The sequence below is a fragment of the Nelusetta ayraudi genome, unplaced genomic scaffold (assembly GCF_046127955.1).
Source record: "Nelusetta ayraudi isolate G7.1 ecotype Tasmania unplaced genomic scaffold, CSIRO-AGI_Nayr_v1 ptg000017l, whole genome shotgun sequence".
Lineage (NCBI taxonomy): Eukaryota > Metazoa > Chordata > Actinopteri > Tetraodontiformes > Monacanthidae > Nelusetta > Nelusetta ayraudi.
The window spans coordinates 1,648,680-1,676,679 of record NW_027466067.1 but is presented as its reverse complement, the minus strand read 5'-3'; the positions used below and the strand labels follow the sequence as shown (position 1 = coordinate 1,676,679).

General features: G+C 45.4%; 2 protein-coding genes across 3 annotated transcripts in view; one reads left to right on the top strand and one right to left on the bottom strand.

Annotated features, from left to right (window-relative positions):
- The window catches only part of LOC142887171 (low-density lipoprotein receptor-related protein 1-like), a 103,586-nt gene extending 79,682 nt beyond the window's left edge, over positions 1-23,904 (top strand). The window contains exons 48-89 of one of the 2 annotated variants that reach the window (XM_076024611.1): positions 537-650; positions 763-912; positions 1,423-1,545; positions 1,728-1,844; positions 2,383-2,511; positions 3,207-3,329; positions 3,439-3,579; positions 4,505-4,692; positions 4,778-4,961; positions 5,059-5,144; positions 6,237-6,356; positions 7,117-7,304; positions 7,855-8,060; positions 8,159-8,347; positions 8,512-8,660; positions 8,922-9,015; positions 9,134-9,250; positions 9,346-9,465; positions 9,655-9,777; positions 9,872-9,997; positions 10,084-10,200; positions 11,076-11,182; positions 11,292-11,424; positions 11,883-12,005; positions 12,114-12,236; positions 12,702-12,839; positions 12,952-13,089; positions 13,505-13,624; positions 13,782-14,047; positions 14,926-15,107; positions 15,197-15,303; positions 15,995-16,114; positions 16,236-16,412; positions 17,003-17,143; positions 17,311-17,484; positions 17,844-18,005; positions 18,387-18,570; positions 18,664-18,771; positions 19,451-19,518; positions 19,695-19,788; positions 21,404-21,548; positions 22,061-23,904. In XM_076024611.1, coding sequence (XP_075880726.1) covers positions 537-650; positions 763-912; positions 1,423-1,545; positions 1,728-1,844; positions 2,383-2,511; positions 3,207-3,329; positions 3,439-3,579; positions 4,505-4,692; positions 4,778-4,961; positions 5,059-5,144; positions 6,237-6,356; positions 7,117-7,304; positions 7,855-8,060; positions 8,159-8,347; positions 8,512-8,660; positions 8,922-9,015; positions 9,134-9,250; positions 9,346-9,465; positions 9,655-9,777; positions 9,872-9,997; positions 10,084-10,200; positions 11,076-11,182; positions 11,292-11,424; positions 11,883-12,005; positions 12,114-12,236; positions 12,702-12,839; positions 12,952-13,089; positions 13,505-13,624; positions 13,782-14,047; positions 14,926-15,107; positions 15,197-15,303; positions 15,995-16,114; positions 16,236-16,412; positions 17,003-17,143; positions 17,311-17,484; positions 17,844-18,005; positions 18,387-18,570; positions 18,664-18,771; positions 19,451-19,518; positions 19,695-19,788; positions 21,404-21,548; positions 22,061-22,201 — 5,855 coding nt within the window. In that variant the 3' untranslated portion in view covers positions 22,202-23,904. Of the gene's footprint in view, positions 1-536; positions 651-762; positions 913-1,422; positions 1,546-1,727; positions 1,845-2,382; positions 2,512-3,206; positions 3,330-3,438; positions 3,580-4,504; positions 4,693-4,777; positions 4,962-5,058; positions 5,145-6,236; positions 6,357-7,116; positions 7,305-7,854; positions 8,061-8,158; positions 8,348-8,511; positions 8,661-8,921; positions 9,016-9,133; positions 9,251-9,345; positions 9,466-9,654; positions 9,778-9,871; positions 9,998-10,083; positions 10,201-11,075; positions 11,183-11,291; positions 11,425-11,882; positions 12,006-12,113; positions 12,237-12,701; positions 12,840-12,951; positions 13,090-13,504; positions 13,625-13,781; positions 14,048-14,925; positions 15,108-15,196; positions 15,304-15,994; positions 16,115-16,235; positions 16,413-17,002; positions 17,144-17,310; positions 17,485-17,843; positions 18,006-18,386; positions 18,571-18,663; positions 18,772-19,450; positions 19,519-19,694; positions 19,789-19,911; positions 20,121-21,403; positions 21,549-22,060 lie in introns of those variants that run through there. The other variant, XM_076024612.1, reaches the window with a different exon arrangement.
- Positions 23,905-24,131: 227 nt separating this feature from the next.
- LOC142887172 (uncharacterized) lies at positions 24,132-27,906 on the bottom strand. The gene is made up of 8 exons (XM_076024613.1): positions 27,795-27,906; positions 27,634-27,669; positions 27,485-27,538; positions 26,836-27,022; positions 26,381-26,526; positions 25,122-26,303; positions 24,817-25,034; positions 24,132-24,719 (listed from the first exon to the last, which is right to left on the bottom strand). Exons 1-8 carry the CDS (start codon positions 27,825-27,827, stop codon positions 24,650-24,652), a joined length of 1,926 nt encoding a protein of 641 aa, XP_075880728.1. The 5' UTR covers positions 27,828-27,906; the 3' UTR covers positions 24,132-24,649.
- Positions 27,907-28,000: the final 94 nt, after the last annotated feature.

The window sequence follows — 28,000 nt, the reverse complement described above, 5'->3', positions numbered from 1 at the left end:
CTTAATGGGCTAATGTCACTTAAGTGCCAAGTGCGTGAAACAGCAACCAACAGAATACAATAAGACAACACAGTTACTAGATTAACCCCCAGCGACTCTCTTTGGGCAACCCAGTAGAATATAGCAGCCTACAGTCCAACTATAGTCCTGAAACTGGCTGATCTTTCTCCACCCTGTTTGTTGTTGCTGTGGTGCCGCTCACCGCTCGGCGCTTTCGTGACGTCTGTGTCAAGACACATGCAGGTTACGTAGCATATGCATTTACCTAATGTATCAATATTAGATCGCTGAGAGCATTTTCTATTATTAAGTAGTATAATAGTAGATCCATATCAACAGATTTGCTTTCAGTCTGATGATAAAATGTGTGTTTTATCATTTACAATAATACCATTATACATTACTTGACTTGAAAATGTCTTGCCTCAGCTCAGCCCGCTCCGCCAGCACCCCACAGGTTGCAGGTCGCCCCGTGCATCACTGAGCACTACATTGCAAAGTTTCTCTAACGGTCCTTGCCACCTGCTCTTTTCCAGCCACGCTGTGCTCCGCCGATCAGTTCCAGTGCCGAGACGGAGGCTGCATCTCCAACTCCAGCAAGTGCGATCAGAAGGTGGACTGCGACGACGCCAGCGACGAGATGAACTGCAGTAGGTTTTCGAGTGGTCTGTCGTAGTAACGGCAGTAAATGCCAGGGGGGGGGGGGGGTCTATGTGGCTGCGTTGTGGCGCGGTCTGACGCAGCGCTGCTCTCTCTGTCCAGCTGCCACCGACTGCTCCAGCTACTTCCGTCTGGGGGTGAAGGGCGTGACATTTCAGAAGTGCGAGTTCACCACTCTCTGCTTCGCTCCGTCGTGGCAGTGTGACGGAGCGAATGACTGCGGAGACTTCTCCGATGAGAAGAACTGCCCAGGTATCGCCGCCTCGCCTTCACACGTTCTCTTCTCTCCGTTCTCCACGAAGGAGTCACACTTGTTCTTTTTGTCTGAGTCGTATTCTTACGAAACAAAATGAAGTGAGCTTCAGGACCCACATTTTTTTCCTTCTTATGAAGTTGCGATCCAAATCTGTTCCACACAATAAAAACGCGAGCCCACTTTCTATCATGTCCAGTAAAACAATTATATTATTAATAATATAATTATTAATAATTTACTTGAATTGTGTGTCCTGCAAAATAGATGCCCTACATTTTCTCTATAAATATACTGCATATATTCTAAAATCCCTTTAAGGAAACAAAAAAAAAAAAAGGTAAACTTCCCACAATGCTACACTGCACTAAAATATGAACGTATGAACTTTTGACATTTTGTGAGGATTTTTTGTCTCCTGTACAGCTGCCCCCCAAAAACTAGCAGAAACAGAAGCGGCTCCATTATAATTCTCTCCTAACTGGTCGTCTTTCGTCTCTCTCTTCAAGGGAGCAGCAAAACCAAGTGTCCGACACCCTTCTTTGCTTGTCCCAGCGGCCGTTGCATTCCCATGAGCTGGACGTGCGACAACGAGAATGACTGTGAGAACGGCGCGGACGAGGCTCACTGCGGTACGTCAGCACGCAAACCCCCCCCCCCCCCCCCCCCCCCCCCAAGAGGCTCTGAGGCAGCCCAGCCACACACACACTTTGTCTTTTTTTTTTTCTTTTTTTTTTCAGAAGAAATGACAAAAAAAAACTACGAAAACTTGTGTTTTATTTTTTCCTCAATTTTTTTCCACGTCCGTCTCCAGATGAATTTTGCTCCGCCACTCAGTTTGAGTGCACCAACCACCGCTGCATCCCCACGCGCTGGGTGTGTGACGGAGCCAACGACTGCGGCGACAACAGCGATGAGGACAGCAAATGCAGTGAGTGAAACATTTTAGCGCAAAACCAAAAAGAAAAAACCAAAACATTTGGACGGCGGCGCGTTGCAGAGAATGTTTTTTGACCAATCACTGAGCTTGAATTTTATTTTGTGATTTTATCTGTGTGACATTTGTGCTTGTTCACTCAAGCCAATATGAACATGCAGTACTGGGAGTCAGTGAAGGCTTTTGTTATTTCAAACGTGTGTGAGTAAAACAAATATAAAAAAGGAACCAAAATAAAAGAAAAATGAAAACATTTAAATCAGTCAAGAACGAATGTGTTTATGTTTGAAAGGAGTGTGAAGAAACTTAATTAAACTTAAAAATGTAATCATTTTCCTTGTCCGCATAATGATCATACTTGTGTATTTCATATACAATACATTTTACAGTAGTGTAGTGCGTGAATTTCTCAGTGCCCTGAAGATTGACATTTACATGTTTACAGTATATGACAACTGCACAACAACAGTCCACACAAAATAGAACATTTCCGCATGACTTGTGTTTTTTTTTGTTTTTTGTCTTTGTTCAGAAAACAAAACGTGCAGTCCGGAGGCCTTCCAGTGCCCTGGGTCGCACATGTGCATCCCTGAGCGTTGGAAGTGTGACGGGGACAAAGACTGTCCTGACGGGGCCGACGAGAGCGTCAAAGCTGGCTGTGGTGAGACTGACTGGACTCATCGTACACTGCTGCCCGTCACATTGCACTCACTGGCTTTTCAGACATAATCATCCTCCTTTTGTTCCTATTCAAATACATCAGTTGTTAGTTATGACCAGGTGCAAAGGTTGCTCAAACGGCTCTTTTCCATGACACAGTTTTCAGTTTTCGTACCACTGACCTCGACTCGGTTCTGCGTTAGTCGTTCCCTATAAGAGTTGACTCTCACCTCAACTGTTGTTCAGTGGTCAGAGCAAAGTGGCAGTCACTGCCTGTCCAATCAGTGGCCTGCTGGCTCTCTTGACTTGACTTGACTTGACTTGACTCGGACTCGATAGGTGTTCTGTTGCTTTCAGCTCCTTTGTCAAATATTGCTAGCACTGCTTTAAACCAGCGCTAACCCAGTCTTAACCTTAATCCTAACTCTAAAAAAAATCTAATGAAAATCAAATTTAGCACAACAGTGGCCAAGTATGTTCAAAAATAGTATCTGGTACCAGGTGCTGCTACCTAATGGAAAAGCTTTTTTATATAAAAGTTTTATTCCAACTTCCTGCGAAACAGTTTTATTTTATTGTTTCTCATTGTAAATATTTAAGCTAATGCTACCACCAGTGGGGCGGCAAGTTGCTTGAATCACCCTCGACATTTTCTTTTCATTCTTTATTTATTTATTTATTTTTTACACCTCCCAGTGTTCAATGACACGTGTAGCAGCAACGAGTTCATGTGCCAGAACCGGCAGTGCATTCCCAAGCACTTTGTGTGTGACCATGACAACGACTGCAGCGACGGCTCCGACGAGTCCCTGGAGTGTGGTGAGTGACCTCCAGCTGCTAATGGGGGGGGGGGGGGGGGGGGGTCACTTTAATGAGGACGCTAGCTTATGGACGCTCTCTCTCTCTCTCCTTCGCCTGCGTGCTGTAGAATATCCCACGTGCAGCCCCAGTGAGTTCCGCTGTGCCAACGGCCGCTGCCTCATCCAGAGCTCCTGGCAGTGCGACGGGGACTTCGACTGCCACGACCAGTCGGACGAAGCCCCAAAGAACCCCCGCTGCAGTGGGCCAGGTCAGTGGTCAGAGCCCTGCAGCTGCAGCCAGCGGTGTGAGGTCGTGACGACAAGGCGGCCTGTTGACTGCTGAGATTATTATGAATTATCGAAATAACTCATTTAGTTTGAGCCTAAACGTACTGAAGACCAAGACAGCACAGAAAATTGGAACCTAAATAACCGTAACGTAATTGAACACAGGCTTGGAAAAATGGCTCAGTAGCGCCCCCTGCATTACAATGTTTTATTATTATTAGTTGTTATTAATTATTTATTAGTGGTAGCATGTATTATAAGAGATCAGATCAGATTAGATTAGATTGGATTAGATGATAGTATTGTGAGGCCAGTTTGACCACCCGTAGAGTCTTTGTGATACCCTTTGACTCTTGCCTATCAGTTTTGATGACCCAAAATGGGAAATCATCGTGATGTGGATGCACAATAATTCGCTTGGCTTTGAGCTTCCTCCTGCTGTGAAGGAGAGCCCTTTGATGGGCTGGGAACCTGCCCTGCCAATGCCCCACTCATCTAACACAGTCTGCACCTTTACTATAAATTAGATTCATTTATACCTCTTGGCAGCCTCACAGCTAACGATACATTAGTCAACCAAAGGCCTTCAAGGGGTGCACCTGATGATGAGCAACCTCGCTCGTACTTGTTCTCGCTTTAAAAGGTTAAAACGTCGAAATCTTACTTGTTTACAGCAATGCACATACAATTGTATTTTGTATTACCTGTTTTTATACTAGTGGTGCACAGTGTGTTATTTTGTGTCCGTCTTACTGGCGGTACTGTTTGTCTTGTATGTTCTTGGGCCTAAAAGTGATTTTTGCAGTTAATGTTGTGACAATAAAGGATTCAATTCAATTCAATTCAAAAGAGGTTAAATGCCCTCGAGCTAATCACCTTCACCATTTGTTTTTTTCACTGCAACAGAGAAGAAATGCAACGGCACGGCGTACGCCTGCAACAACGGGAACTGCATCAACGAGACGCTGCTGTGCGACCGCAAGGACGACTGCGGCGACGGCTCCGACGAGCTCAACTGCTTCATCAACGAGTGTCTGAACAGCAAGCTGAGCGGCTGCTCGCAGCTCTGCCAGGACCTCAAGATTGGCTTCAAGGTAAGTGAGCAAAAGACTGGGGATTTATAATGTCTCTATGAGACACGCTCGCTTTACCTGCTCCCTCCCCCTCCCACCCCCGCAGTGCAGATGCCACCCCGGCTTCCGTCTGAAAGACGACGGCAAGACGTGCATGGACGTGGACGAGTGCACGTCCACGTACCCGTGCACGCAGCGCTGCATCAACACGCACGGCAGCTTCCACTGCCTGTGCGTGGACGGCTACCAGCTGAGCCCCGAGAACCCCACCGTGTGCAAGTCCACCTCAGGTGGGACGAGCAGCAGCAGCAGCGCCGGTCCAAACCCTCCACCCCCTCGCACCCGCTTTCCTCTGTCATGGAATCCTCTCTCCCTCTTCCCGCACAGACGTGGAGCCGTTCCTGATCTTTGCAAACCGCTACTACCTGAGGAAGCTCAACTTGAATGGCTCCAACTACACGCTGCTCATACAGGTGAGGCTCCAGGCTTCGGGAGAGGAACAATGTGAGAATCGTTGTGGAAGAATTGCAAGTGTAAGCAATCGCTTGAAGTGAAAGGTTTCGACAGATAGTGAGGCTGATCTGTGGAAGAGGACAAAGACCAGTTGGGTGCAGTCGCTCGTGTATGTTTCAAAGAAAAGGAGCGATACTAATAATAAAATGAAATAAAATAATACAATGATAATAATAGTTGCACAACAATTTCCCTTTAAGTTCTACCACAGTTGAATAACAGGATGAGGGAAGCAAGGTTCGGCAAGCTCTGTTCGCAGAGCTTGATGCTGTGCAGATTACGATACAGATGTAGTGAATAAGAGAAATCATGACGTTTCTGCTGCTGGACTTATTAGCTTGATGAAATGCTATGAGAAAAGGAGCGCAGAGGCCAATCATTATCAAATATTTTGGAGTCGCCTCGGTTTTAACCCCGTTCGACTCTTAGAGACTAAAATAACTGTTTGTTTCAAACTGTGTATATCCAGTTGATCTGGAGGAAATGGAGGGGAGTAACGAAGATAAATATTTGCTGAGAATATTAGCGGTGGCTTGGAAGAAGTCCATAAGTGAGAAGTGGCTGGAGAGGGAGGCACCTACTGTAGTGTAGATGACTGGGTTGATGTAGTGCACAGTATCTTTGTGATGGAAAGAATGACTTTTAACCTTAGAGCTCCAAAGGAGGTATTTACTGAAAACTGGCAAAAATGGATCACATGCATCTCTACCATCAGACCGGACTTCAAGTAACCTCTGATCGGGTTCCCGCTAATACACTTGTATATGCCGTATATCTTTACTTACCTCTTTACCCCCCTTTTGCTTTTATGGCTTATTTTCTTGACAGGAGGTGTTCACCAAACTCTTTTTGTCAATTTTTATTTCCTCTGTGATATTTTTGCATTTGTCGAAAGGTCCGCATGTTCTTTGTTTGTTATATACAAAAATTAAAAATCAATAAAAAGTAAATGAAAAAAAAACCAAACAAAGTGCTCAGAAATGTTTACAGGATGTTTTGTTTGTTTGTTTTTGTCTCTTTTTTTTCTAATAATCCTGCCTGCTCCTTGACAGGGACTGAACAACGCTGTGGCCTTGGACTTCGACTATCGACAGCAGATGATTTACTGGACCGACGTGACCACGCAGGGCAGCATGATCCGACGAATGTACATCAACGGCAGCGATGTCCAGGTCAGTGGGAAAGCGGGCGGGGAGGAAACACACCAGTAGTTGTTTGTTTGTTTTTTCTCTTTGTCCTTTCATCACTCGCAATAGTGTTTTAATGAAACTACCAGCAGGTCAGAGTTTAACTTCACACAGTGCAGAATTAGAGGAATACAACAAAGACAATTGGCAGAGACTCAAGGGAGATGAAAGAGGGAGGTGGGCAGGCAGAGACTGAGGCTGCAAAAAGCAGTGACACTGATGTCAGTGACTCCAGTCCTCTTCTCTTTTAATGGTCCAGTGTGTAAAATTGGGCTTGATTCATGATTTTTGCATCGGTAAAGCCTTAACATACTGCCCATAAAAACATTAATAAAAGTTTATATTCAGTGGCCTACGTACCAAACACATTGCCAGGCGGGCTTTCTTAAAGATTTTACACGCTTGACCTTTAGGTGCTTCTGGGGAAAGTTGGAGGAAAGAAAGTTCTTCTTCTCCAAAGCAAAATTCCATCTTGGAAAAGTCGCCTTTATTTTCCAGGTGGGACTGAGCACCAATAACTAGCACTCCAGGCTGGAATTCCAACAAACATCCAAATTCAAATGTTCTAGCCTATTTTCAGACTGAGGTCCCTTTGTGTGTGTATTTCAGGCCTAGACCAGAATGAGGCAAGAGAACCACAATGTTCAGGCAAAAGCAGAAATAGCTCCAGTGCTTTAGGTCATCATTAGCCACTGTTGCAGAGGAGACGTAGAAACATACAGCAAAGTTTAACCGTCGCTTCCAGGTCCTCCATCGCACGTCGCTCAGCAACCCGGACGGCCTGGCGGTGGACTGGGTCGGAGGGAACCTCTACTGGTGCGACAAGGGGCGGGACACCATCGAGGTGTCCAAGCTGAACGGGGCGTATCGCACCGTCCTGGTCAACAGCGGCCTGCGGGAGCCACGCGCTGTGGCTGTGGACGTCCGATACGGGTGAGACTGAGAGTCGGAATCGAGCAAACACTGGGTCTTGACTCACAGACGTCCGTTTGTCCCTTACTGTTAGATACTCTTGGACATTTAAAAAAGATACAACTGTCTACAGTATATAGATGTAACTAGTTGATTTCTTTCTTTTTCTTACTTCTTTCATTTATTTTTAATTCATATTTTTTTTTTCTTCTCTATTGCACTACATGTTTGTTTGTTTGGTACCTTTATTTAATCTCGTTAATACACTGAGGCTTCATTTACAGTGCAGACAAGCAAAACAAGAATTAACATACAGATCGACACAATAAAATACAGGAACAGAGATGATCATTATGAGTGAAACTTGAGAATTAGCTGAAGATGATTCCAAATGTATGGAGCATAAGCAGATATTTGCTGTAATTCCCCAAAGTAGGATAAAGGAAGGCATTCTATTTTAATCTACTCTATTCTAAATGGCAGATTTTTCTTTTCTTTTTTTTTCTTTTTTTTTTGTTTTTTTACATTTCAATGCTCATAATTTTGGACCAACGCGAGATTTGTGTGGCAGGTACCTGTACTGGACGGACTGGGGAGACAGCCCGCACATCGGCAGGGTCGGCATGGACGGCACCAACAGGGAGGTGATAGTGGAGGACAAGATCACGTGGCCCAACGGCCTCACGCTGGACTTTGTCAACGACCGCATTTACTGGGCCGACGCTCGGGAGGACTACATCGCCTTCGCCAGCCTGGATGGAACTAACAGACACACGAGTAATGCACACACACAAACACACACAAACACACACTCACTTTTTTTTACACCGTCTGAACACACTCTTCTTTTTTCCTCAACCTCTGTGTCCTTGCAGTCTTGGTGAAGGACATCCCCCACATCTTTGCCATGACCCTGTTTGAGGAGTACATCTACTGGACGGACTGGGAGACCAAATCCATCAACAGGGCTCATAAAACACTGGGGACCAACAAGACGGTGCTGATCAGCACCTTGCACAGGCCCATGGACGTCCACATCTACCACCCATACCGCCAGCCTGAAGGTGCAGCCCAGTCACCCAACACACACACACACAGCCCCTCACATGTCCTCATCAATTCTCCTCTAATGCTGTGTGTGTGTGTGTGTGTGTGTGTGTGTGTGTGTGTGTGTGTGTGTGTGTGTGTGTGTGTGTGTGTGTGTGTGTGTGTTTTGATGGTTCTTCAGTGGACGAGCACCCGTGTCAAAAGGATAACGGAGGCTGCAGTAACCTGTGCCTGCTCTCTCCTGATGGCGGCTACAAGTGCGCCTGCCCAACCAACTTTTACCTTGCTGCCGATGGAAAACAGTGCTTGTCCAACTGCACTGCCAGTCAAGTAAGCTCACTGCCTTTTTTTGATTCTCTTAGTTTTGTTTTCCCTGTACAGACAGTAGAGTTATGAAATGGGTGCAGGAAATAACAGGAAGTGACAAACTCGAGGTGATGGCACCTTACAGGGATGTGTGTGTGTGTGTGTGTGTGTGTGTGTGTGTGTGTGTGTGTGTGTGTGTGTGTGTGTGTGTGTGTGTGTTTGTAAGTAGGTATGTATGTATATATGTATATATACTTTATCACTGACACTGTCTGCATCTTTCAGTTTGTCTGCAAGAACGACAAGTGCATTCCGTTCTGGTGGAAGTGTGACACGGAGGACGACTGCGGCGACCACTCTGATGAGCCGGCAGACTGCCGTGAGTTTTGAAGGGAACCCTGGCAAATCGGCAAACACCCGACGACTTGTACCAGCATGTTGTGTGTTGTGTGTGTTGTCCTGGTCAGTAACCGCGCTTGCAATGCGTTTTGCTCTAGCCGAATTCAAATGCAGGCCGGGTCAGTTCCAGTGCAGCACGGGGATCTGCACCAACCCTGCCTACATCTGCGACGGAGACAACGACTGCCAGGACAACTCTGACGAGGCCAACTGCGGTACAAAAAGCACACACACAGTGGAAAGAGCTGCATTTTCAACAGTCTCTCAGCACAGGTTGTGACACCCATAGTCATTCATTTCCCCCCGTTAGATATCCACGTTTGCCTGCCGAGTCAGTTTAAATGCACCAACCCCAGCCGCTGCATCCCGGGCATCTTCCGCTGCAACGGGCAGGACAACTGTGGCGAGGGAGAGGACGAGAAGGACTGCCGTGAGTCTGCTTTGTTTTTACAGTGACCCTCAACTTTTGAACACTCGATGCTTCCTTGTGGGATGTCGTCCATCCAGCTATGCACTGACCTGAGTGCAGTTTTTATGCTGGCAGTCACTTCTTGCAGGAGCTGCGTTGCAATTCTTCTGTATTCTCATGGAGCGTCTTCTACCGTTTGTCTTTTTGCAGCCGAGGTGACCTGTGCCCCCAATCAGTTCCAGTGCGCCATCACAAAGCGCTGCATCCCACGGGTGTGGGTGTGTGACAGGGACAACGACTGCGTGGACGGATCTGATGAGCCTGCCAACTGCAGTAAGACTCAAAAAAAAACAGACTTGCTCCAATGAATCAGTGTTTTCACCGCCGCTGCTGCGTCTAATCCATTAAATCCGCTTCTTTCTCGCAGCTCAAATGACGTGCGGCGTGGATGAGTTCCGCTGCAAGGACTCTGGCCGCTGCATCCCGGCGCGCTGGAAGTGCGACGGCGAGGATGACTGCGGCGACGCCTCGGACGAGCCCAAGGAAGAGTGCGGTGAGGGGCGAGCGAGAGAAAAAAAGAGAAGTGACGGTGTGGCGCTTTGCTCGTGCTGACTGTTGTCTTGCGTGTTGTTTGTTCAGAGGAGCGGACCTGCGAGCCGTACCAGTTCCGCTGCAAGAACAACCGCTGCGTGCCGGGCCGCTGGCAGTGCGACTACGACAACGACTGCGGCGACAACTCGGATGAAGACAAGTGTGGTGCGTGACCTTTCACTACTCCCTCTCCTGACTTTGCCAGTGAACTACAGTGGCCTGTGCACACAAACCTGGATACCTCGCCCACCTCCTTCTTTGTTGTTTTTTTTGGAGGATGCCAGGATTCACCCTAAATACTAAAAATGTGCTGTCAGGCGACCTGGATTGTCCACATCAGGCTTCCTTAGAAATATGGTGACCTAAATGGCAGCTTACTGGGAGCAAGAACCTTAAACTATGGATGTATATATATATATTATTATATTATAAATCAGGCCAAATGTTACACACTGGACCTTTATTAACATTAACAATTATGAAATAATTACATTTCAGATGAATTGTATCATCAGTTTGTCCTGTCACTGCGTGTCTGTCTGTTGCTCTTGCGACTGGGCATTGTGCGAAATGTTTTTTTTGTTGTGGGGTCGGGGGAGGGGGGTGAGTTCTGTGGCCATCTGCACATCTCACATCATCTCATGTCTATTTTGTATTTCACACTGGCCTGGTGATGTGAGCCAGAGGTAGGTGTCTCCACCCTTTTAGCCTCCTGTGCTGCCGCCCCGACTCTTCTTCTCTCCAGTCGTCCGTGTCCTTCCCTTCCAAACCCTCCCAGCCCCCTGCAGTACATCCCACCCCCATCTCTGAGTCCCAGTCATCCTGTGCTTAGACTTCTCAGCCTTTTCCGTTTCTGTGTCCTCTTGACGGAGCGTTCCTGGGTTCCAATTTTGTTTTTGTTCTATTCCAAGTTCCCCCTTTTCTTCCCCCCGGTGCTTCTCTTTGCCCCGCAACCAAAGAAAAAAATATAAAAAGAAACAAAATCTTTTGTTTCCGGTTGGTTTCAAAATCCCTAAGCTAACGCCTGCCTCTCCCCTCAGTGCCGCGCCAGTGTTCAGAGAGCGAGTTTGCCTGCACTAACGGCCGTTGCATCGCCGGACGCTGGAAGTGCGACGGCGACCACGACTGCGCCGACGGCTCAGACGAGGTACCGACCGACCGCCCGACCGACCGCCCAACGGACCGACCGCCTCTCTCGGCCGCAGGCTGCTCTGTGGCACGTCGGGAAGCTCTAACTGTTCCTCTCTGGTCGCCAGAACGGCTGCGATGTCAAGTGCGACAGTGACCAGTACCAGTGCAAAAACGGCCACTGCATCCCAATTCGCTGGCGCTGCGACGCCGACGCCGACTGTCTGGACGGCAGCGACGAGGAGAAATGTGACAGCGGCGGTACGAGACGCACACACACGCACGCGCACACGCACATGCACACTGGCAGATAGATATGTAGATAGAGACATACAGAGAGAAAGAGAGCTAGATAGATAGATAGACAGGTAGGTAGATGGATGGATGGATGGATCATAGAAGTACTTTATTGATCCCAAAAGGGGGCAACTACAATGTTACGGCACTAACAAAACAATACAAAAAATAAACTATACAGCAATTACAAGAAAGAGTCAAAGTGAATCTAAAGAGAACAAAGAAGAGCAAGTTGTGCAAAAGGCAGCCACTTGTGCAAAGGCAAGGATAAGCACGTTTTTCATGAACCATTGTTGCAATATTTGCCACTGAGTCCAGAAAAGTCCAGAATATTGTCTGTCGGATGTGATAACGCATTGAGACCTCGTGTGCAAACGTGCATCATTTTTTTTATTCCTCTTTTCCTCCTCTGTCGGTCCCAGTGGGTAGACACTGCCCCCTGGATGAGTTCCAGTGCAACAACACTCTCTGCAAGCCGCTGGGCTGGAAGTGCGACGGCGAGGACGACTGCGGCGACAACTCTGACGAGAATCCAGAGGAGTGCGGTGAGGATGGCCTTCACGCACGACGATGGTCTCAGTCGGCGTGCGTCCTCCTCTCTCTCTCTCTCTGTGTGTCTCATCGCTCTCCCACACTCCTTCCCTCTGTCACAGTGAAGTTCCAGTGTCCGCCGACGCGCCAGTTCCGCTGCCACAACGATCGCGTCTGCCTGCCGCTGTCCAAACGCTGCGACGGCGTCGACAACTGCGGGGACGACAGCGACGAACTCAAATGCTGTGAGTTTTACCACTTGAGCAAGTTTTTGTTGTTTGGTTTTTTTTATTGCGAGAGATGGGTTGGTTTCCCTTGAAATTGCTTCGAGACGACTTTGGACGTAGTGTAGCGCTCTATTTATTTTATTTTTTTAATTTATTTTATTTCATCTCTGAATGAAAGGGAGCAGAAAGAAGAATAATCTTATATTATCATTTCGCCCCTTTACCCAAGGAAACACATTTACAAAGAACTTAAAGAAGATAAGGGGAAAAAATAATGCAAATAAATAAATAAATAAAATAAATGATAGAATCAAATGATCTTTTAGTGACTATTATGGGATATGATTTAATTATCGTTAAATAATAATTATTGAATGTAATATATCATAATATATCATATAATGGCCTGCCAGTCAAAAAAACAGAGAGCTTGCAGAGAGAGAGACAGCAGACAGACACATCTCATCGTTTTCCCCACTGCAGTGCCACCTTCCAAGCCTGTGTGCCAGAAGGACGAGTTCCTCTGCTCCAACGGCCGCTGCATCAGCCCCGTCCTTCGCTGCAACTACTTCAACGACTGCGAGGATTACGGCTCGGATGAAATCAACTGCAACAAGAAGGGTGTGTTGTGCTGCTGCTGCTGCTGCTGCTGCTGCTGCTGCGCTCCGCCGCCTCGCCGCCTCGTCATCTTTGGCGCGGCTCTCACTGTGCTCTTGTGATCCCGTGCGCGCAGACAACGTGCAGAGCGACTGCCGCAGCAACCGGACGGTGTGCATCGACGGAGACGAAGCCCACTGCGTGATAAACGGCACCGATTCTTTCTGCTCCTGCAAACCTGGTTTCCAGTCCAACGGCCCCAACAGATGTGACGGTGCGGCTCCCGCGCTCCTTCCTGCTACATCAACTCTAAGTCCATCAGCTTCCAGTGTGGAACATTTTTAAGGAAGCCCATCTGACAGTGCGTCTGGTATTTAGGCCACGGTCGTGCTGCTTCCTTAAAACATGGCGGTGCAAGATGGCAGCTAACTTAAGAGCAAGATTGTTCTGTGTATCTTCTTATATATATGAGAACCATTCTAAGGGTAGGAAAACCAAATGACTTTTATTGGAACTGCCAGCATACACTTTAATTCATATATTTATGGGCAGTATGTTAAGCTTTTACCAATATAAAAATTATAAATCAAGACAAATTTTCCACACTGGACCTTTAAATCCTACTTGTTCCGTACAAGCAAAGCCCTTCATTTCCATTAAACTTGAGCGACTGCCTCGTTGTGTTACAGATAAAAACGAGTGCACTCAGTTTGGGGCGTGCTCCCACATCTGCAACAACACCAAGGGATCCTACAAGTGCATCTGCCACAAGCACTTCACCAAGATCAACGACACCTGCAAAGCTGACGGTGAGAGAACGGTGACGCGCCGACTGTCATCAGGTCACACTGAAAACATTTCATCCATACAAAAGACGACAGAACAACTATTAGAATAACAACAACATGACAACATGACATGTTAGTCGACAGTATTCTTATTCTAAACCAATGTCTCCCCTCGCAGCTCCGCGGCAGGTCCTGTACATCGCCGACGACAACGAGATCCGCAGCCTCGACCCGTCCGTACCCAACTGGCGCTACGAGCAGATATTCCAGGGGTACGCCAGCGTGCGTATCGACGCCATGGACCTGCACGTCAAGACCAACCGCATCTACTGGACCAACTGGCACACGGGACGCATCTCCTCCTACGACCTGCCCTCCTCCCCGTCCTCGCCCAACAGCAACCGCCACCGGCGGCAGAGCGACTCCAGGGTCACCAACGTGGAGGTGGGTGGGGTTTGGTTTGTTTTTTTGCACGTGCACGTGGCCTTTGGTCGTGCACGGGGGCGGAGCTACGTGGTGGCCCAAACAGGTTTTGCTTCAACCTGAATTCAGAACAAGCAAAGCTTAATACTATTCAATACATAACTTCATATTGCACACATGCAAAATCCAATTTCAAATTTAAAAAAAACTCTTCAAAATAAAATAAAATGTCTCTTTTTATTTGCAGCCTTCTGGTTTAAATTTCAACAGTAACCTTTCCAAGGGCCAATAATACATTTAAAAATGAGTGATATAACAGCAATAAACCAATGAAGTCATAATATCCTTCAATGAACATCCTGTCCTGATTGACGCACCAAAATACCATTTCTGTGTTTTACAGTAGTAGCGGTACAAGTGCCGTATAATACTCTACTCAGCTCTAGTAGTGGTATTGTCTCACGGGCCAAATGTAATGATTTGGCCCAACAGTTTGACACCTATGGTTCCAAGGTACCATTTCTGACTGGATTTTTTTCTTGGTGGAAACAAGAAACTCAAAGAGGAAATTGAATGGAGCTCTAATCCCAGGACAGCAGGAACTAGCTGATGTAGGTTTATCATTAATATTAACAAGCTTACCGTCCACTATTACATGGCAATGGTGACATGCCAACTGTTAAAAGATCATACTGACAACACTGAATAATGAATACAAAAAAACTACAGAATAGCTGTTAGAATAAATGTCAATAAAAAACACTAACAAATAAAAACAGTCATGTAGACATTTCAGGTGTCATCTTACTGCCCACTGCCAAAGAAACATTTCTGGCTCCGCCCCTGCTCACGCCAAATCACGACTCCTGTTTCTCGTCCCTGTCGTTTTTGCGTACCAGATTCCCGATCTGAAGATGCCCCGCGGCATCGCCGTGGACTGGGTGGCGGGCAACCTGTACTGGACCGACTCTGGCAGAGACGTCATCGAGGTGGCGCAGCTGAGTGGAGGACGCCATCGCAAAACCCTCATCTCCGGCATGATCGATGAGCCGTACGCCATCGTGGTGGATCCGCAGAGAGGGTGAGCCAGAACTCTCGAAACTCAGGAGTAGAGATTCAAGGTGGAGTAAGAGCATCAAGGTAATTTGGGTTTGGTCTTCCATTTCATAGGAGGATGTACTGGGCGGACTGGGGCAATCACCCCAAGATTGAAACTGCTGCCATGGACGGAACCATGAGAGAGATGCTGGTGGAGGAAAATATTCAGTGGCCAACAGGTAAAACCATCCACTCAAGCCAGCCGTTTCTGGACAGACAGGTGAAGAGTGACAAGACTGTTGTAGTTGATAAAAGAGAGCAAGAAGTGACTTGCAGAGGTGGCAAAAGTATTCACATTCTGTACTTGAGTAAAAGTACGGATGCTTAAAAAAATATTCTGATAAAAGTGAAAGTATTGATTCAACTCTTTATTAGTCGATAATTTAGCAAAAATGGAAATGTTTTGACAGAACGACCTGGACTGAACTGATCAGAGGTCAGAGGAGAGAGCACAACTAATCTGTAATCAGTCATAGTTCTGACCAGTGATAATACAATAACAAAAAACAAAATGAACAATAGCCAATGTTTTTTTTTTTCTACTTCTTCAAAATGTACTGAACATGTACTGGACAGTGACGCCAAAGCTGAGAATCTCTAAAATAATCTCCCTCTAAAATATCACCCAAGCATGTTTTTCCACTGTAAAAAGTAGAAAGTATTAGAAAAAAGTAAGAGTAAAAAGTCGACATAAAAAGAAATACTCAAGTAAAGAACAGATACAGTACATTAAAAAATCTATGTAAGTACAGCAACAAAGTATTTGTATTTCCTTACTTCCCACCTCTGGTGATGTGCGTCAAATAGCTGAGCTCATGGCAGCCTACGGATCAGACTTGTTGCTAACAGCGCCCCCTACCCTCTCACCAGGCCTAGCGGTGGACTACTTCAACGAGCGCCTGTACTGGGCCGATGCAAAACTCTCATTGATCTGCAGCGTGAGGCTCAACGGCAGCGATCCGGTGGTGGCCGTAAACAGCATCAAGAACAGTTGAGTGACACGCTAGCAACGCCGCGACTTCTTTAAAAGAATTAAAAAAATAAATAAAAATGGTGTTGGACAGAGACACTGTCTGCCTGGTCTCTGACATTGACTCTGCTTTTTACCCAGAGCTGCGTCACCCCTTCAGCATCGACGTCTTCGAGGACTACATCTACGGCGTCACATACATCAACAACTACGTCTTCCGAGTGAACAAGTTTGGCAAAGGCCCCATCGAGAACCTGACCATCGGAATGAACCACGCCACAGACATCGTCCTGCACCATCGCTACAAGCAACCTGAGAGTGAGTTGAAGACCAGACGTGAAGGCTGAGAGGCCGAGAGAAGAGCTTAAAGGTCCAGTGTGTAATATTTGGAGATTTCCAAGAAGAAACAGCGACATCAAGTGGTTACATTTTAGATTGGAGCGCTCTTTCACTTCCTCTCCCTCTCCGGAGCTTGCCAGTGAGCTACAGTGGCCTGCACACACAAACCTGGATACTTAGTCCACTTTCTTCTTCGTTGGTTTATTTGAGGACAAGTATTTACTGTAATTACGAAACGCGCTGTCAGGCGACCTGGATTGTCGACACCAGACTTCCTTTGAAATATGGCAATGCAAGATGGCAGCTAAGTGGGAGCGAGACCCTTATTGATCTATGGATATTCTTATATATAAATAAGAACCATTCCAAGGGTAGGAAAACCAAATTTATGTGATTATCCACCTTTATAAATGTATTTACAGACAGTAAAATATTTATTTACCAATGTAATAATCGTAAATCAGGCCAAATTTTCCACACCGGACCTTTAAGACTGTGTCTTTCTTTCTTGTTTTCCTTCTATTTTTCCCAACCTGACTCTCTCTCCCTGTGTTCCCTGTGTTTGCCAGTGTCTAACCCGTGCGACAGGAAGAAATGCGAGTGGCTCTGTCTGCTGAGCCCCAGCGGACCCGTCTGCACCTGCCCCAATGGACGCTCGCTGGACAACGGCACATGCGTGGAGCTGCCCACTCCCACACTGTCTCCCATTTGTGAGTGAAACACACAACAGTGTTCCAGCGTTGTGCAACAAACACAAACTTATTGCTCCGTGTCCTGAGTTGGATGTGTTGTTTTTCTGCTTAGTTCTCACCAGTGATCTGGGCTCTGCTCAAACCACTCACTCGCACTAATGACAAAGTCTCCTTTCCGTTTACAGCGCCTCCTAGTGGCCCCTGCCAGGTCCAGTGTCTGCACGGCGGCAGTTGCTTCTTGAATGCCCACAAGCAGCCCAAGTGCCGCTGCCAGCCCAACTACGGCGGGGAGCGCTGTGAGATTGACCAGTGCAGGGATTACTGCAAGAATGGAGGCACCTGCACGCCCTCCCCTAGAGGTGAGATGGTGACATTGCAAGTTGAACCTGCGCAACCTCTGGTCGGTCCTTATTTTCACGTTTCCTCTGGATGATTTGGCTCTCCATGTCTTTGGATTTCTTGGATCTGCAGTCTTAAAGGGGAAGCACATCGTTATTTGATATATAATCACTCCACTGTATTAAAACACTGTTGCTCATGGAAGTTGGAATATAATATTTCTTCACCAAATGTGATCCATTAATTGACACATAAGAATTTCACCTGGTCAATTGCATTGTTGTTATGTGGCAACAGTATATTAATAGTCATGCATTGTCAACACAAGCTTTGTAATCATAATTGCAATGATCATTATTGTATCTCCCTTTGCCGACAGGCTCTCCGACATGCCGATGCCTCACCGGCTTCACCGGGCCCAACTGTAACGTGCGCACCTGCAAGGATTACTGCAAGAACGACGGCAACTGCACAGTCAGCGCTGGGAACCAGCCGACGTGCCGCTGTGCCCCTGATTTCCTGGGCGACCAGTGCCAGTACAGTGAGTGTTTCCTAGTGGCCCACTCTTGGACGAAAAAACAGGGGCGCTCAAATGCTCCTGTTGCACTCGAAAACAGAGGTTTTGAAAGTGTTTAACCATTATTATTAAATGCCACCACTGCATCACCGTGTCGCCTATTCTAAACTAATTTATTCTAAGTAATTACTGAATAGAAAAAAAAAAGTAAGAAAAAGCAATCTAAAAGTTGGTGTTTCTTCACATATGTTGTAATATATTGTCTGTTGGTTTGCAAAGAGGGATTCCCTGCTAGAACCTAATATTGTTTGAGAGTGGAGGGGTTTGGGTGGCCCCGGTAAAGCCTTGTTGCAGCCGGGCGTGTGTGTGTGTGTGTGCCTGACGGTTGTTTGTCCGTGTGAGCAGGGACCTGCGAGGGCCACTGCCTCAACCAGGGCACGTGTCTCCTGGCCGAGAACGGGGCCAAGCAGTGCCGCTGCCTGCCCCAGTTCACTGGCAGCAAGTGCGAGGTGGACAAGTGCCACTACTGCCGTGACGGCGAGTGCTTCCCCCGCCACGGGTTCTCCTCCGCCGGGGACTTCACCTGCCGGTAGGAGCCCTCACCCACCTGACCTTCACCCTACTGTCCTCATATTCCCTGATGTCCTGACTCTGTCTTTATGTTTTTTCTTTCTGTCTCCAGCTGTTCCGATGGAAAAGTTCAACCCAGCTGTTACACATGTGATACTAATGAATACTGTGCAAATGGCCAGTGCTCTATAAACCCCACCACCCACCTTCCAGAGTGCAGGTGAGGCCCTGAAATTGCATATATATATACATATATATATATATGCTTCTTTGTTATCATGTACGTGTTATTACATACATACATGCATGCATACACACATACATACATACATACATACATACATACTGTGTATGCTGTGTATGCATACTGTGTACATATGCATGCATGCATGCATATGTACACACTGTCGTGGAAAAAAGTTTTTGGTCACCCTAAAAATGCTCAATTATTGTCATATTTGCCAGAGATGTTTTTGTGTGAATTTTGAAAGTTTTGGCTGCATCAGAGGCAAACAAACAGATGGAAATGATTTTATTGTTTGTCGTTAATAAGACAGAATAAGAAAATTGAATTCTTGGTAGTTCTTGTACACTGGATGTGTTGCATCCAAATGTTGTCATCATGCTGAAACATCCACTTGTGAGCTGGATGGAACGATGCACGTGCAGTATTTTGGTAAATGTTGGTGGGTGAACTAAAATGAACTGGACTTGGAGACTGATTCTTAGTGCAATACAGCACATCACAAACGCAGGAGGTGTCCAAAAAGTTTACGCCACCACTGTACATGGATTTAAAAGACTATATAAAGGCTTCTTGACCTTGATTCATATCCTACTCCCTGCATTTGTGTCTCTCTTTCTGTGTGTGTGTGTGTGTGTGTGTGTGTGTCTGCCAGATGCTCACCTGGCTGGACGGGGCTTCGGTGTGAGTCCGTTGCCAGCAGTGAAAGCACCTCAGGCTCAGGTGAAGACGACGTTTCCACAACACTGACGCCAAAATCTCGAGTTTACAGCTTAGAACCAAATCTGGCAGCTACACAGTTGTTGATGAATGTCTGTGTGTGTGTGTGTGTGTGTGTGTGTGTGTGTGTGTGTGTGTGTGTGTGTGTGTGTGTGTGTGTGTGTGTGTGTGTGTACTAGGCACAGCCTCCATCATCATCCCTGTGCTGCTGCTGCTGCTGCTCATCCTGCTGGCTGTGGGAGCCTTGATCTGGTACCGGAGGCGGATGAGAGGGTGAGTAACAAACACAAATGACTTTTGTTTTCTCTCTTTGCAGCTTCCTTCCTTCCTTCCTGTGCTCTCACTTGTCTACCTTTTCTTCCTTGTCTGTAACTGCTGGTGTGGTTTGATCCTCAGGTCTAGCCGGCCCAGCAAAGCCGCCTCCAAGCGCTTGCGGTAACAGTTGGCCGGGGTTGCGCTTGTTCTCCGTGCTGCCATTTATTAACTGACTGCATCCTGATGTTGTCGTCCCCCTGGTGGCTGTGTGCGGTGTTGTTGTCCCTGTGGTGACTGGGAGCTGCAACATGCCCCTCTCCCGCCCTCTCCCGCTCGGCTTCCCCCCCTCCCCCCGGCAGGAGCAGCTCCAGATCTGCAGATCTATTCAGACGATGCTCTCGATAGATCTGCCTGAGCTGCAGACGGGCGACGCTGTGACCCTGGCGTTCTTTGTGTCGTGTGTGTGTGTGTGTGTGTGTGTGTGTGTGTGTGTGTGTGTGTGTGTGTGTGTGTGTGTGAGTGTGAGTGTCATTGTACTTGTGCTGTGCCATGCGTTTTGTACTGTGTTTGGTGGTCGGGTGAATATTGCTATGGCGTTCATTCGAGAGAGAAAAAAAAGCTGCGTTTAAAAAAATTTAATAAAATACAGCATCAATACACTTTAAGATCCCAAACAGCCCTGGAGGAATCCACCAGCAGATCCTCTCAGCAGTCATCCATGCAGAAACACAAGCGGCCACTGGAGGTTTTTTCTTCCGGGGTCAGTCTTGTTGCAGAGGACGACGTTGTGCTTTTTCACTGCGAGAGCGATAAATAGCCAAGTGGAAACTTGCATTTCATTTTCTAAAATGGTATTATTTGCTGCAGCGATAAACTCGTAATTGACATCTTGATGTCTTTATGTCCATTTCTTCATGTGGTTAATGGGGTCCATTATTGGAAAATATATAATCTGTAAAAGTTTGTATCTGTGCTGTGGATGGACGAGGGGAGTGGAGTGGGACGAGCCCTGAGCTGTCGCCTCAGCTTTCATCTCATTGGCTCGCTGATATTCAGTTTTTTTTTCTCATTTTCCATTTCATTAGGTGCTGATAGAAATGGATAAAGAACCCCAAAATGTCAATTATGAGCTAATCTCACTGGGGGAGAAACATATACATTTTAGAAATTTGATTGATGATTTGATTTTTCCATTTCTATGGAAAAAAAAAAGAGCTACTAAGCATTCTGTGGACCATGTTTAATAGTGGGCCATCATTTTGCCTAAACATGCATTCATACAGAATGAACCCACAGTAAATGCAGAGGTTTCTTCCTCCTTCTTTGCCCTTAGTTGACCTGCAGTGATGCAACGTGAACTCTCAAGAGAAGCGAAAGTGAGAGGGTCTTCATTTGTTTGCAATCTGCAGTCATGCCACTAGATGCCACTAAATCCCACACTCTGGCCTTGGACAGTGTACATGGATGTCCAGGTCTGCTTGTTCTGTGTTGGTGCCTGTGCTGTGGCTTCCTTCTCCTCTCGGGCTGGGTGCTGCCCCCTGGCTATCACCCCTGCTTGCACCCGCTCAGGGTTTTTCCAAATCTCCAAAAGAGCAGCAAGGTTTGTAATGATGCTCTCTGCACTTTCTTTCAGGGCCAAAGGCTTCCAGCACCAGCGGATGACCAACGGGGCCATGAACGTGGAGATTGGAAACCCCGCCTACAAGATCTACGAGGGGGAGCCTGACGACGACGCCGGGGAGCTGCTGGACGCAGACTTCACGCTGGACCCAGACAAGGTGGAGAACCAGAACCACACATACTAATGTATTCAAAAGGTCCAGTGTGTAATATTTGGCTGGATATACATATATGTATATATATATATATATATATATATATATATATATATATGTATATATATATATATATATATATATATATATATATATATATACATATATATATATATTGGCAGTTAGGGTGACTGCTCACATCCTCAAATAAACCAACGAAGAAGAAGGTGGACAAGGTATCCAGGTTTAGGGCCGCAGGCCACCGTAGTTCACTGGCAAGCTCAGGAGGGGGAGGGAGAGTGAAAGATACTGCAATCTAACATGTAACCACTTGATGTCGCCATTTCTTCTTCAGAATCTCCAGATATTACACACTGGACCTTTAAGTATAACATATGTTATACCATGTTATACCTATACTTATACTTAAAAGAAATTTATACAACGTAACATTTTCTATGAGAGCCTCTGTGCATGTCAATAATGTTCTGGATTTTTGTTTTGTCCGTCTCCAGCCAACTAACTTCACAAACCCAGTGTACGCCACTCTCTACATGGGAGCCCACAACAGCCGCAATTCTCTGGCCAGCACGGACGAGAAGAAAGAGCTGCTCTCACGCGGGGACGAGGAGCCCCTCGTGGACCCGCTGGCCTAAGAGCCGCAGGTCCGGATTAAATCATTTTTCAAACGCACCCCCTCTTCTTGCCTTGTAAAAAAGAAAAAAAAGAGAAATGAAGAAAAAAAATCATCATGTGAGAGCAAATTGCTTACAAAAAAATGTGTGAACACTGTATAAAATGTACAAAAATGAAGGACTACTTTTGTATGTGATTGCAGTATTATATTTTGTTCTTTTGAGATCGTTCTGGTCAGAAATGAGTAACATTTTCTATGAGAGATTTTTAATTTTCACTTGTCCCTTACCCTTTACCTAAATAGCCACTACCTCTGTGCAAAACGAAATGGAAACGAGAAATTCCGAAGAGAAAAGATGTTGTCATTGGAGCAATTTTAATCTTTTATTTTTGTATGAATTGTATAGATATATGAGAAAAGGAAAAAAAAAACGTTCCATTTCACCAGTGCCAACCGTTTGTCATTTGTGCCGATTTCTTGGGAAGGCAAAAAAAAAAAACACTCAACAGTTTTACTAAATCGGTACGCGTGCGTGGCCTCACCGGCCTCTTTTGACGAGATTGTGCCAGACAGATTTTTCTTTTTTGCGACGGCACCGTTTGTGTAAAGCACAGCCAAAATGTCAGTAATACCAGGTGGGCAACTACAGTACGTCCATGTTTTTTTTTGTTTTGTTTTGTTTGTTTGTTTTTTCGTCAAAGAATAATGAAATTGTTGCGTCTTCCTTGCACAGAACTCACATTTTACGGTACGCCGTTCGAAACTGTTTGTCGGGCTTTTATACTGCAAGTCTTTTTTGTCCACTTTGTGCGTCGGTTAGGAGCACACGTTGCGTTAAAAGTGAGGGTGAGGCGTTTGCATTGCGTGATGACGGCAACTGGAGAGGGATCAAGCTGGTCTCTGCTTTTTTTGAAACATTCCTGGCGGAGGTGTTTGGGTGGACAGGGGGAGATGTACAGAGGTGGGAGGGGGAAAAAAATCAATCTGCTACATGTTTGTGCCGCAGCGGGCTTAATAGGGGAAGGCAGCAGATTAAAAGAGAAACCTGGACAGTGTTGTCTTTAATCTAGCATTTAGATTTTTTTTTTTTTTTTTTGTGTGAGCAAGATTTTTTTTTAGATGGCAAGAAAAATGTTGCACACATGCCCGGAACCAGGATTGAAAATCGGCCTTGTGTTTTTTTGTTTTTTTTTTATGAATCCTGACGGCATGACATCCACCTTTACTTGGTGCCAAAATGTGTCTTTTTCCCCCACACCCCGCACATCCAGAGTTTCAAAGCTCTTCATGCGTTTGCATCATCTCAAGTGCTTTACATTTTTTCATTTGGCCCTCCTCAGCGATTTCTCGGCTCTCGCTGGCTTCTGTCTAGCGTCTGACTCTCTCCTCAGTGCCCTGCTGCTGCTAAGTGCTGCCATCCTGGTCGCTCAGACACGCGCCACCTACACTCAGCCCCTGCCCCCAATATGCTGCTTCTTGTCAGACATGCGTCAGCCATATCATAATGCACGTGTAAAGTAACACAAAAATCATTAATGTAACCACGATACTGTTTTTTTTTGTTTGTTGTTGTTTTGTTTTTGCTTACGCTCAGCAGTTGTTATTAAAAAGCTGTCGATGTTTTGTCTTTGAGAGAAGTACAATCATTTTACCTAAAGAACATTTTTGCAAAATCACACATGCATTTTGAGAATTATTTTTTTGATTGTTATAATTTTTTTTTTTTTTTTAAATAAGAGACATAGCTTTTATAGTAACTACACAATGCATGGAGGCTCAGACTTTCTTCTAGAAAGACAACGTTTAATTTTTGCTGGAGTACTACAAACTAAATAACAGATATTGTTATAAATAAAATTGAAAAAAAATTGTACAGAAAACAAATGTCCTGTGTTTTTTTTTATCTTTCTTTGTTTTAACGTGGCGGTATAGGAGAGAATGCACTGGAAGGGATTGGATTTGGTTTATTTTTAATTCATCGAGCATTGCTTACATGTATAACATAGATCTACACCTACCATTTCCCAGCACTCTATAATATATTTCTCTATTGTCGCAGATTCACTTTATTCACATATTCAAATCAGTGCAAATCTAATCAACAAACTAAAGAGACAGCTGGTCCAAATTTTAAACATCAATTTTTCACTAGCACTGAAATCAGATGAGTTTCTCACGCTAACTTTTTTTTTTTTTTTTTAATCCACGTTGTCATTATTGAGTTTCACAGAGATTAGAACATGACTCAGCAGAAAGCCTACTTACTGTCTGCAAAAAGAGGGAAAATGAACACAATGAAAACACAAAAAAGGAAAACGCATCCAAGCTGCTTACATGGTCTTGTCCAGCTGTCAGGGAGTCGTCTTATTGTAGCTTCTTTAAGACCCAACATGTTCACATGTTGGAACTCGGCATTGAAGCTTTTCATTGAAAATATTCTACAGAGGGAATCGTCGGTCTTGAATCTTTACACGATGCCTTTACTCTTCAGTTCATCTTTGACTCTGTCCAGGTAGTTAGGGTCAGGATAGCCATAACTGTGGAAAAGCATGGAATCAAATTTTTATTGAGGGTAGACATAGCATCAAAAGCTAATTCATATTAACATGACTTAGGGAGATAGGACTACTGTACTTTGCTGGTCCTCCATGTGAACTAGTTTTGTGGTGAATGTCATTCCAGGTCACTTGGTTGTCCATCCCACTTGTTGTGGATGTTCCAACAGTAAAAATAAGTTTCTGCTCAAATGCTTTTTGCAGCAATTTCAGAACCGCATTGCCCTCCTTGTTGTCTGGCAGATATGCTGTTCTTGACGCACCGCTAAACCACTTTCCAGGGTTCGGATGTTTCTCCTGCAAATTAAACAAAGGCTTCAAAAACAACAGTCAAAGCACACAGGTGCCAAAATTGTCTCCCGGTGTTAGAGAGAGGACACATACCGTCTGGATACCTGGTGGAATTGTGTAGGTGATCACGATGATTCCGGGGCATTCAAAACCAGGCAGTGATATTTTACGTTTACTAATGTCCATTGTTCCGTCTGGCTGATCTCCCTCAATGATACCAAACACATCTTTGCATACTGGACAGGTCTTCCCCTGGGCTTTGACTGCGTCATTCAGACATGTATTACAGAACACGTGCTTACACCTGAGCTGTCTCTTGTCAGTAAATGAGTCCAAGCATATTGGACATTTTTCATCTTCATTGTCACCAGCTCTTGCTCCCTCCTCCACCACTAGGGCTGCCTCAGCTTTAGAGGGCTCCCTTTGGCCGTTTGGAACCGGTCCACCAGAGCGCGCAATCGCCCCCTCAGCAAAGAAGCTCTGGGTGTCGGAGCGGGGGCTCCTGGCGCCAAAACTGCGCTTGAACATAACAAACCTCTGGTATAAACGGACAAGCGCTCTGGTGGCGTGGCTCTCCATGGAGGCGTTTCCCTCTCGCTTTCTGCTAACAGCTTTGATGTTCAATTTGTCACTGCCCAATTCGCAGACCTTGAACTGCACGCCAAACTTGTCTTGGATGTCACGGATGGTATGTCCCTGAGAGACAATCTGCTGCCATTCGCTCCTCTCCATGGTCAGCCCGTTTCTGCTAAGAGGGTCGTTGATGTTCAAGACCAAGCCTGTGTATTTGGGTGTAGGAGCCGATGTGGCTCCTTCAGAAATGTTGTCGTTTGTTTCCTGGGAGGCAGCGAGGGACTTGCAGATGGCACTACAACTTTGATTTGGCCCATGCGCGGTAATTTCTTGCGAGGAAAGAACAAGCATGAGCTTTTCATCTTTTGCTCTGAAGAGACTGAGCGAGTCCTTCAGCTTCTCGGCACTGAGGTGCTTAAAGGGAATGGATAAAGTGCCCATTCCAGTGAAGGACTTCTGGGTGAGTTTGGTGAATTCGGCGAGTGCTTTTGCCTGGTTCCCATCCTCTCCCCGCAACTTAAATGACACTGTCAATTCTGGCACCATGTCCACTCCATTCTTCTCCAGGATTTGCTGGATCTCGTCCTTGTAAATGTGCTTCATGTACCAGAAGTGACTCACTGACAACAGACAGGTCAAGTCTTCTGCAGGAGCTTCGGCTGAACTGCCCATATCGCTTTGTGCAACTGGTTTCATGCTTTCCTGAAAAATAAATAAAATAATTAGAAAAAGGATTTATTTTTTAGTTTAAAGAGATTGCATTCCATGGTGAAGCTTACCTCTTGAGGCTCTGCAGGTTCATTCATGGGGGCCTTCTCAGCTACTGGTATACTTGATTGAGATGTGCTAATAGAGGTAATTTTGACTGTTTTCCCATTTCCTGTTTTCAGTGTTTTTCCATTGAGATCCTGCAGCATCTGAACATCTGAAGAAGATGACAAACACACAAATAACACAAATAAAGCAAAAGCAAAAGTATGCACATGTATGTACAGTATATATATATATATATATATATATATATATATATATATATATATATATATATATATATATATATATATGTATATATATATATATACATATATATATATATATACATATGTATATACATATATATATATATACATACATACATTTTTATATATCGTTTTTTCTTATTTTTCTTCTTTTTCCAAGCAGAACATTTTTGATGTTTCATGGTGAAGGAACCATTTAAAGAAAGGCACTGTACCTGGAGCAGAATTAACCTCAAAGTTAAGACTTCCATCTGCATGGCACAGCGGATTCTCCAAGTTAAGAGCGGGGCTTTGTCCCTTGCACCAGCTTTGAAGGGCAGTCGACAAGGTTCTTATTGATTGTTCACCATCACACGCCTCAAATGAGAACCTGATTGTACATTTTTTCTCCACTGAGGTTGTCTGAAATAAAAACAACATGTCACACCAGCATATTTATTTCATTTTGAATTAATAGTGTAGAATATTTTTAAAATGGCATGCTTTCATACATTTGATGGCCATAAAACATTTTAAAAGAGAGTTCAAACTTAAAACTAAACTTCAATAAAACTCAATTACCTGCCATCTTAGGATGGCTTCTAATATATTAATTCAGTTTTTGTTTTTTTGTTTTTTTAAACAAATTTACTATTAAAAAAGCAGTAAATTATTGTCAGCTGATATGCTTCAGTGCACAAGTACTCATGCACACAACCAACCTCTCTCTCTCTCTCTCTCTCTCTCTCTCTCTCTCTCTCTCTCGTTGCATTTATTATACATTTTCTCACATTACGATCATGCTACTCTTGCGCGTGTTGGTTCCCTGAAACGACTTAGACGCAAATAAACCACGTCGGTGTATCAATAGGACTGCAAACTCACGTGCACAAAGTCACTTTCCACTGCGTTTGGAAAGAACCCCGCAGCCTGGCGACCCTGAGAGCGAGAGCAAGCACAAGTGGTGTTTATTGTTGCGTTGGATTCTCAGAAAACAGGAGGAGATACTGAGACGAGAGGGAAGGCCAGCCGACCTGTGCAGGCTGCGGAGATCCTGCTACCTCATCCACCTTGGAAGACAGACAGGCAGACAGACAGACAGACAGACGGGAAATACAACTTTTTAGCGCTGGTTAACGTTCACGCCTCAACTCCCTCGAAGCCTCATTGTTTCCACAGGTTGCTCGCTACTCACCTGCATCGGTTCGCCCGCATAGTTGGCTGACATTTTAACTCGAAGACAAACTGGTACGCAGCGGCAGGCAGCGGGGCTTTTCCTCTTTCTTTCTCCTTCTAGGCTCGACACACCCGAGGAGTGAACGAGTGAACAAAACAAGACTCTTTTCTTTTCTTTTTTTTTCAGTCGCAGATTTAAAGCATTCCGTGCACAGTGGAATGGAA

What these genes read in the sequence shown, in the direction of transcription:
- LOC142887172 (XM_076024613.1), bottom strand. Translation starts at nt 27,827, where the DNA reads ATGTCAGCCAACTATGCGGGCGAACCGATGCAG. An exon ending in GATCTCCGCAGCCTGCACAG is followed by an intron (nt 27,539 to 27,633) that starts GTCGGCTGGCCT and finishes TCTCGCTCTCAG; the next exon opens with GGTCGCCAGGCTGCGGGGTT. An exon ending in TGGAAAGTGACTTTGTGCAC is followed by an intron (nt 27,023 to 27,484) that starts GTGAGTTTGCAG and finishes TTTTTATTTCAG; the next exon opens with ACAACCTCAGTGGAGAAAAA.